Source organism: Sorex araneus, chromosome X, assembly GCF_027595985.1.
Source record: "Sorex araneus isolate mSorAra2 chromosome X, mSorAra2.pri, whole genome shotgun sequence".
In the NCBI taxonomy this organism is placed as follows: Eukaryota; Metazoa; Chordata; class Mammalia; order Eulipotyphla; family Soricidae; genus Sorex; species Sorex araneus.
In genome coordinates, this window is record NC_073313.1 from 292,880,995 (window position 1) to 292,890,836 (window position 9,842).

The window sequence follows — 9,842 nt, forward strand, 5'->3', positions numbered from 1 at the left end:
CTTAGATCAGCACGGAACCTTTTAGGGCAGGCACTCAGCCACCATTGACAAGAGAGCCTTGCCCAGACATGCTAGAACCAGTTTCCTGCAAATATGGGGGGTGTAGAGTGGGGTATTGCATGGCACATGAACACAGGCACCCCACTTTACCTTGGGTAATGAAAGTACAGATTTTCTGTGTTCGCTCCAAATGACTTTCTATCTGGCATGCACCCGAATGCCCAAGGTGGCCAGGCTCACATCTGTCCTCAGGCACAGCTGGCACAGGGGCCTCAAAGAGCGCTGCTGGGAGGACCACTGGGCAGGGACAGCTCCAGCAAAGTTCTGGAAAATCTGAGTGGAACACAGGCAAAGCTCAATCCTGGGGAGGAGATGGGTCTAGAAGGTTCCAGGTTCCAGGGAGGGGCACTGTCTGTGTGAGGCCAGGACCAAGGTGATCACAAAACATTATATCCAGTTCTTCAACGTTAATGTTCTTAGCCCCAATCCCAGAATCTATGGGGACATGAAAAATCTCGGGGACCTCAAATAACAGAGAGAATGAGGCTGCTGAGAGAATAACACAGATCAGCGGCTGCCCCCAAGAGACTGCCCACTCCCACTCACCCCACAGTCCTGGGTGCCCCCAGACACAGCCCCAGCCCTATCTTGGCAAGACATCAGGTGGCCAAAGCCAAAGTTGGCACCAGCCCACCAGTGTTATCATGGAGCTGGAGAAAAGAAAAAAGACCGCCTTTTCTTGGGGTTCAAGACCCTCCCTTGCAATCAGGGGTCTTCCAGAGCCCCTGAAGCCTAACTGTGGGGGGGGGGTGAACCATGTGCAGGACAACTCAGGATCAGGTAGGCTGGTCTGGGCCTCCCTGTCCACAGCACAGGCACCAAGGATGCAGCCTGCAGTTCTTCAAGGACTTGTCCCTGGCTTTAACACACGGACCCAAGCGACAGGGCGAGTCCCAGAGTTCTGCTCCTTCCTGCTGGTGAAATATTACTGGAGGAAAAGGCGGTGAGCAATGAACATCCGCCTTCCCCACAGGCACCAATCAAAAGCAATATTTCAACCCAGGGCTCTGGACTCGCAGTCCAATGCTCCCAGCGAGCACCTATTAGCAAGAAAGCGGCAAGGCAATGGGCAGGCTGAAACGCAGGGAAGATTCAAGTTCCCCAGCCTGAACCTGGGCAGGCTGAAAGCCGAGCCCGGCTGCAGGCAGGCTGGGGTCCAGGCTTGGGAGGGGACGCTGGGGCCCAGCAAAAGGGAACACACAGAAGTGCAGTGAGCGAGTCCGGGAAGCAGCTACGCCCCGAGCTTTTCAAAAGGATAGACACTGCGGCAACCCCCGCGCCTGCCCACGTCCAGCGCTCCCACCGTCCCACCACTCCTTCTCTGCTAGAGTCGTCAACACATTTCCAGAAGCCAAACAGCGCCCACTTAGTGAGCCCCTAGTCTCGGAGCTCTGCGGCACGTGGCTGGAGCCGAGTCCGAGCTGGGAGGCTGGAAGCTGCGGAGAGGGTGCGGTGTCCTTGCCTCCTCTGTCCCCGCCCGCTCCACCCCAAGAGCAAACACCACGAGCGTCCTAACCTCCCTGCCCGGCTGCGCGGCTCCCGGTTCCGTGTCGCTGCCGAGGGGCCGGGTCAGCTCCGGTGCGCCACGCCACGGGGTCCGGCGCTTCTTCGGCCGCGACCCGCGCGGAGCGAGCAAGCCGGGCTTGAAGAGGGAGAACAGGAGAGATCCTCCAAAACGCGGGCTCTGGAGCGTCCGGCTCGGCCACTGCCAAGCCTCCCCACGTACCCCCCTTCCCTCCCTCTCTCCGCCTTCCCTGGACTCGCCGGGGTTCCGAGGTCCAGGCGCGGGGAGGGCGCTGCTGCTGGAAAGCCGTCGGGGAGCCGCGCCCCGGCGCGCCCGAGGTCTCCCACCCCAGCGGTCGGGTCCGGGCAGAACCTACCCTGAGGCCCCGGCGCGGGCGCGGAGACCCCGAGTGGGGCCGGGGGACGAGGGGGGGACGGCAGGGCCTGAGCAAAAAACTGCAGCTAAGCTCCATGCGGAAAACGACCCAAACTTTCTTCCCACTCCTGCTCCCCCTGTCGCTCTCCCCCTTCCTCCCAGCACGCGCGGAAACAGCCCTCCGCCTTTTCCCTCCCCCCTGCGCCTCCCCCCTCAACACGCACACACACACACATACACACACTCACAGACACACTCACATACACACGCACGCACACACGCACGCACACCCCACCCCACCCCCCGGTTCGTCTTCTGTCCTGCTCTTTGGGCGTCCGCCCCGTCAATCACCGGCGCGGCGCGCTCGGCCCGGCCCTCTCCGCCTCCCCGGCTCTCCGAGCGCCCCGGGCTCCCGTCGCGGGCCGCCCTCCGCTCCGCGCGGAGCCGGCCGATCTGTCAGCGCAGCGGGCCGGGGGGGAGCCGGCCGGCCCGCCGGGGCTCGAGTTACCGGTGACTGACAGCGTCTCCATGGCGAATAATTTGACTCCGACTATTGTCTGGCGCGGGCAGGCCCCGGGTCAGATAACCAGACCAATCAGGGCGCGGGCCGCCGCGCCTCATGCCCGCTTAGAATAATATTATTAAAAAAGCAGCGAGCGAGCTAGACGGGAGGGAGAGCGGGCGGCTGGAGGGAGCGCGGCTGGCGGGCGGGCGCGGAGCATGCGGAGCGGCGCCCCCGGCGGCCCCCGGGCGTGGACGCGGGCGCAGCGGCGGCGCGCGGGCGGCGGGGGCGCGGGGCGGCGCGGGGCTCTCGGCCGGCGTCTCCGCGGGCCGCAGTGACTCGGGGCTCGGCGGGCGCCAGCGCCGGGCCAGGGGGGGGCCGGGCCTCCCGCCTCCCGGCCGGGACGGCCCGGCGGGGAGCGCCCATGCCGGACGGCGGCGCGCGGTGAGGCGGGGGCGCAGCCGGCACCATGTCCATGCTGCCCACCTTCGGCTTCACGCAGGAGCAAGTGGCCTGCGTGTGCGAGGTGCTGCAGCAGGGCGGCAACATCGAGCGGCTGGGTCGTTTCCTGTGGTCGCTGCCCGCCTGCGAGCACCTCCACAAGAATGAAAGCGTCCTCAAGGCCAAAGCGGTGGTGGCTTTCCACCGCGGCAACTTTCGCGAGCTCTACAAGATCCTGGAGAGCCACCAGTTCTCGCCGCACAACCACGCCAAGCTGCAGCAGCTGTGGCTCAAGGCGCACTACATCGAGGCGGAGAAGCTGCGCGGCCGGCCGCTGGGTGCCGTGGGCAAGTACCGCGTGCGCCGCAAGTTCCCGCTGCCCCGCTCCATCTGGGACGGCGAGGAGACCAGCTACTGCTTCAAGGAGAAGAGCCGCAGCGTGCTGCGCGAGTGGTACGCGCACAACCCCTACCCATCGCCCCGTGAGAAGCGCGAGCTGGCCGAGGCCACCGGCCTCACCACCACGCAAGTCAGCAACTGGTTCAAGAACCGGCGGCAGCGCGACCGGGCGGCCGAGGCCAAGGAAAGGTACGAGTAAGTAAAACTGCCGCGCCTGCGCCCACCGGTCCCCGCATCACCCGCCCCAGGACTGCTTGCCCCTGGACCCTTGGCTCCCGGTCCCGCCGCGGCAGGTCTGACCGGGAGCGCCCTGCGGAGCTCCCGGCAGGCCGGGATTTGTCTAAAGCGGGCGCTGCAGTCGGGGAAAGTTGTCAACTCACTCCCCGGTCGCCCGTGCACCCGAGCAAAGAAGCAGCGAGTTTGCGGGGGCTGCAATGAGATTGGGGGCGGTGGAGTTGGATTTCTTGCCACGGAGACACAGGGAGTAGGGTCTCCGCGACCTCCCTTCTAGGCCGAGAGGGTTTAGCGGCGGACGCTCGAGAGAGCAGAGTTGCAAAGCCCACGAATTGACCAGCACTTCGCGCGAGTGTGCCCTGTCCCTGCTCAGCTCTGGCCAGAGTGTGACAGAGTGAGAGAGTACAGGGCTGGGATGGGAACTTCGGGGCTCTGAACTGCCAGGACATTTCCGGACCTGGCCATGGGCTAAACAGTCTTTTTACCCGCATGGAAAGATCCAGAGACCAAAGACTTGGAGAGAAACATAATCTCTGGAAGGAAAAAGAGAAATGCATGTCCCTTCTTCTGCCCGGGCTCCAGTGCCTGGAATCCTGTCTCCTGAGACCCTTCCCTCTCAGGACAGTTAAGTCGTGGTTCTGGGGTGCCTGTTGCTCACCCTCCTGGAAAGTAGGAAGGTGAACTCACCTAAGCGCTGACCGTTAGGCCCCTGTGGCTGGCAGCCATGTGACCTCTGAGGTTCCCCCAAACTGCAGAGGGGGAATGGGAACATGGTGGCGTATCCCAAACCCAGTCTCTCCTGGGAGCAGAAAGAGAGGGGGTTGGATTTGGGAGTGTGTTGTGCCCAGGGTTTGAATCATCCAAGTCAGGAGCAGAGGTACAGAACAGGTCAAACCCAGTCTCTAGAGGGTGCGGGGAAACTTGGTCTCTGAAGAAGACCCATGAAACTGAGATATCAACTGTGACACATCTCTGCTACCAGGCCCTGTGACACGTTCCTTCCTGGCAAACAGGAACAAAAGGCTTCGAGCAAAGAGAGAATCGGCCCAGATTTCAAATGTCCCACCCAGAGCCGGGATGCCAACCACCAAAAGGTGGTAAGGAGCCCAGTTCTTTCTGGAAGCCCCCTTGCATCCGGGCTGCCGTAGAACAGGGTTCCCAGGTCAGGCTCTTAAGTTCCTCCATTTCTGATAGGTGGAAAAAGTTAAGCTAGCAATCTTCTCAACCCCTTCGTTCTCTTTTCTCCCTGGAGCTGCCCTCCATCCCCCAACTTCCAGTTTCCACCCGTGAATTTTCTTCTGTGCGGCTGGAGAAAAGGGAGTTCCGCATCCTTGAAGCCTTATCCAAAGGTCCCCGGCAAGGAGAGCCCTCTGGGCTAGTTGGGTGTCAGAAGGAGCCTGCCGTGGGCCGCAGAATCTGCCTCCCCTTTGCACTCTCCCGCAGGACAAGCAAAGGGAGGTCTGTGACACCCCCACCCCCCCCCACACACACACACATTTCAGTTTGGCTGTGGGGCCCTCAGCCAAAGATCTAGGATCCCTCACTTTCACCACCCCTCTCCTACCCCACAAATCCTGATCTCGGAGGAGCCGAGCGTGATCTGAAAAACCAGGGTATCTTCTCTTACTCCCTGCCCCATTCCCTCCCTGCACCTTTCCGGAGAGGGAACATTATGGATTGGGAATGGACTCGGACTCGCAGAGCCGGGAGAGAGGAACTGGGCGCTTGCAAAGGGCGGGAGAGGCGATGACACCGCGAGATTAGACCATGAAGGCAGGTTTTGAGGGATGGCGGACACTGACCACAAGAACGAGAGGGCCCCGGTCAGGCCTGGGAACAGGCACACAGAGGTGTTGTCCTCGGGGTAGGCGGCGGTGGCCTTCGTTGCCCGCACGCTGACCCGGCTGCTTTGCTCCTGGACTTGCAGGGAGAACAGCGAGAACTCCAACTCCAACAGCCACAACCCGCTGGCCGCGTCCCTGAACGGCAGCGGTAAGTCGGTGCTGGGCAGCTCCGAGGACGAGAAGACGCCGTCGGGGACGCCAGACCACTCGGCGTCCAGCCCCGCGCTGCTGCTCAGCCCGCCGCCGCCGCCTGGGCTGCCGCCGCTGCACAGCCTGGGCCACCCCCCGGGGCCCAGCGCCGTGCCCGTGCCGATGCCCGCGGGCGCGGGCGGCGCCGACCCGCTGCAGCACCATCATCGCCTGCAGGACTCCATCCTCAACCCCATGTCGGCCAACCTCGTGGACCTGGGCTCCTAGAGCCTCGCGGGCTTAGCGTTGGGGACCCGAGAGACGCGGGCAGGGAGGCGGCCCCACTTCCCGGACCCGCCAGGTACTGGCAGACGCGCTGGCCCCCAGCCGGGCGCGGGAGGGGGCGCTCTGGTTGGGCCCCGGGGGCGGGATTCATCTTCAGCAAGTTGTTTTCTGAGAACCTTTGAGACTTGGACCGGTCTCGAACCAGGGATTAGAATAAATTATGCACCATCCTCATTCTCCTCTCCCTACTCTCCTTTCTTCCCTCACCTTCCCGCGCTCTCTTCCTGTCCTATCCTGTCCTCTTTCTCCTCTGGCGCTCTCCTTCCAAGGTGCTCCCTTTCTTCCCTGCCCCGCTCCATTCGCCAGGTTTCTATTTCTCTGTTACCGACATCCACTTGCACTCTGGTCTCCCTACACCCCCATCCCCGCCTTTCTGTCCTTCACCCTTTACCACCCCCCAGACGTTCTCTTCTTTCTCCCAGTAATTCTTTCAGACTTTCTCCGGAGGTCCTCCCCCTTGGGGCGGTCAGCAAGTGGAAACTGCGGTAACCCAAGCACAAGAAGGGGCTGCAGCGTGGAAGCTAGATGCTCCCCTACCACTCATTCCTCACCACCCCCCTCCATGAGGTGTTGCCATTCCCTCTCCTAGTCCTGAAGGATTGGGGCTCCCCCTGCTCCCGCCAGAGCGCCCCTCCTGAGCCTCAAACTTGCCGCTTCCCCCTTAAGCCCTCATGTGAATGTTCTCGAAAAATATTTCTGCTTTTATTTTATAATAAAATTAGAAACCATAAACATATCTATATATGAATCGATAACATGAGCTGCTAGCTGGGAGTGAAGATGTGTCTGATTTCCCTCCAGGGACTGACACCTAGACCGGGTTGTTCTGAGTCCCTGAAACCCAGAGGGATGCCTCTCTGACACTTTGAGGATCAGTCACCAGTCACGGGGAGGGGGGGGAAGGATTGCACTCTGCTCTTCACACACACACACACACACACACACACACACACACGCACACACATGGAGGGGAGGTAGGTCGAAACATGGGAGCTGCAAGTTGGACACAGGGCTCCATGGCTGGGGAGCACATGCGGAGAGTCGGGTTATCAGAAGAGCAAACTCCTTGGCCCTCTTGGCCAATACCAGGCAGAATCATTGGCCCAAGGGTAGTCACGGTCTAGCCACAAAGCTGGGGCTATGAGTTTGGCAGTAGAATGAGATCCTCCAAGCTCAGGAGACCTGTTGTTTGGTGTAAAGAAGTGGGGAGGAGGGAATTGGTGGTGATGGGGGGCAGGGAGGACACCTGTGGCTGTGCTTAGGACTTACACCTGGCTCTGTGTTCAGGGATCACTCCTGGCAGTGCTCCCAAGGATGCCAGGAATGGAACCCGGGCCAGCCATGGGCAAGGCAAGCACCTCGACTGCTGTCCAGTCTCTGCCTCCTGGAGTCAACTCTAAAGGCACTGAGTGTGTCCTATAGGGGTCTTTGTGACTTTAAACCCATGCCCCCTACTCTTCTGGGGGTCCGGTTCCCTTCCAAGAGGCTTGCAAGCATCTAAGCAGGTCAAGGCAAATCAGAGGCAGACAGGACTCCTCCTGGAGTTAGCTGGGGTTTCAGCAATGGCTGGAACAAGTCCATCTTGGGGCTCAGGAAGTTTTAGAGTCCACTTCGCCCTGATCTAAGGGGCAGAGGGGATAAGGAACTTGGCCAGTCATGGCCTTAGAGTGAGAAGACAAACCATTCTGGAACATTCTGGTAAAATTAGCTTCCACTAAAGACCCTTGCAAGTGGACTTTCTAAGTATCAGGATTTTGAGGGCAGCTGTGGGAGAAATTGGTTCAGGCAGCTGCCCTCACTTTAGCTCGGCACAAGCCTAGAGGTGAGCGGAATTCCTAGGAGACCAAACCCACATCTGCAGGGGTTGGGGGAATACCGAATCCCCAGCTGCATCCAGACACCCAGCCTTCAGCACTTCACTAGCAACTGCAAAGTGGGCAGCAGCCCTATGCAATTAGGGTACAGACAAGTCAGATCCTCCTGGGACCTGATCTGTATTTGTAGGGTGTCAGTGTTGAGAGCGTCCCCCAGTTGGCAGGGTGAAGCACTACTGCTGGTGAGAGTTATGGAAAAGTCAAACAAGGAGTGAGCCTCCCAGATTCAGCCAAGCAGAACCGTCCAGACCTGAGCTAGAGGGAACACAGCATCCCCAGGAACCCACCCCATTCGTGTGCCCATTTCTCTGACTCACACTCCCAATACTAATAATGCTCACGAGGACACAAACATTCATTGAAGATTACATTTGCAAGTACTATGAGCTGGACCTGTGCCAGGCACTGAGGATGACACCAAAAATGTCGCTTTTCCCACCTCCACACGCACACACACATGGAGTGACCACATCGGGAAACACACATACACAGTTACACATGTTCACACACAAGCACAGAGAAGCAAACACGCCGTCCTTCAGTCTATTTTCACAGACGCAGTTGTGTGAGATTAAGTAAAGAATTCTTCATAGGCACGTGTCTATCTCTAGATACCACCACCACCACCATACACATACAAACATCAGAACATTCAACCTGGAAACCCACTCACACAGGGGGCCCTTGGCAGCAGCCTGCCTGAGTCACCTATGCTCTCCATCCTGAGTCTTGCAGCTCAGCTAGCTGAGCGATGGGACAAGGCAGATGCGCCTAGAGAAACCAGTGGTCCTAGGCAGGAGAGGGGACGGGCAGTGGCTCAGGCATCCTCCCTGGGGTGCTCATTCTCTGACTAGGCTTGAGAGGAATCTTGGGGGTCTCCAGATCGATCTCCCTCGCCAATAGGGGGCGGCTGCCTATCCTGGACTTCATCCAGCTGTCTTCTCCTGAACTTAATCATCCAACGCGAATTCCCGCACTGTGGAGGTACTCGGAGCTCCATCTCTCTTCCCCAGTTCCCTTCCAAAAACTAACCAGAAGCTTCTCTGTTTAAAAAGAGGAAACCAAGCAGAACTTTCGAAAATAAACGCAAGTGGCTACTCGCCCAAATGCAGACATCCTACAAGCCAGCCTTCTGTCGCTGTCCTGAGCCAGGAGCCCAGCCAGATGTCGCACCCGGACTAGAGCAGGCCAACCAGACCCGACTTGTACAGGTGCTGTGGTGAAATTAGAAACTCTCTGTTGGCTCAGAAAAACCAAACAACAGGGGTGCAGCCCCCATATGCACCCCAAACAACCAATCAGCCCTCGCACGTACGCAAGTCAAGAGTTTGCTCCAGCACCTTGCAGGGCAGCGGTGGCGGCGGGATGCCTGGTGGGATGCCTGGTGGGTCTCCCTTTCTGCTTCGCCCACTGCATCCGTCCTTCTTCAGCCCACGCTGAAGTCTGCACCATGCGAGTGGTTCATCCATCACATCCGCCTGCGAACTGACCCAGAAGCTACTGGCATGGGGATGTAGGAGCACAGGATAGGGCTGCCAGCTTTCCCCTCCCCACCCCCTTTGTTTCCTTTTGGGGTGCTGAATTTCGCTCAGCCCTGGCCCCTGGACTCCCTGACTCGCGAAGCCCGTCTTGCAGGAGTGTAGGGTTCACCTGGGGAACAGGTGACAATAGCTCGGCTCAGCAAGAGGTTAAGCAAAACAGCGAAGATCTGGGAGGGAGTTGTATGAGAGTGAGGAGCAATGGCACTAGGGTAGACCTGTTTTTGTTTGGGGAGAGTTGGAATTGGTTTTGTTTTTGTTTTATTTGAGGGTGTTTTATTTATTTACCTGCGGTGCTCAGGGCTGACTCTTGGCTCTGTGCTCAAGGATCATTCCTGCAGGGCTCCGGGGACCATCTGGGATTGAACCCCGTTTGGTCACGTGCAAGGCAAGCACCCTGCCTGCTGGATTGTCTCTCTGGCCCATTAGACTTATTATAATTTTTCCAGTCCTTATGGGGGGGGGGAACTATTTCTGGCCTTGGGGAAAGCAAAAAGCAAAGGCCAGCCAGGTGGAGAAGCGTGAAATGGAACGAAGGGAATTTCACCCATCTTTTTCCAGGATGCTCCCTGGGATCCAGAAGGGAGAGGTGTGTGT

General features: G+C 59.2%; 1 protein-coding gene across 2 annotated transcripts; it reads left to right on the plus strand.

The window, feature by feature from the left end:
- Window positions 1-2,785: 2,785 nt before the first annotated feature.
- On the plus strand, window positions 2,786-6,526 carry SIX2 (SIX homeobox 2). 2 transcript variants are annotated; one of them, XM_055122441.1, is made up of 2 exons: window positions 2,786-3,476; window positions 5,443-6,526. In XM_055122441.1, the coding sequence occupies exons 1-2, from the start codon at window positions 2,911-2,913 to the stop codon at window positions 5,774-5,776; spliced, it is 900 nt and encodes a 299-aa protein (XP_054978416.1). In that variant the 5' UTR covers window positions 2,786-2,910; the 3' UTR covers window positions 5,777-6,526. The 2 variants fall into 2 exon arrangements, with proteins under 2 accessions (XP_054978416.1, XP_054978417.1); XM_055122442.1 differs by having other exon boundaries at window positions 2,786-3,470.
- The last annotated feature ends 3,316 nt before the right edge of the window (window positions 6,527-9,842 follow it).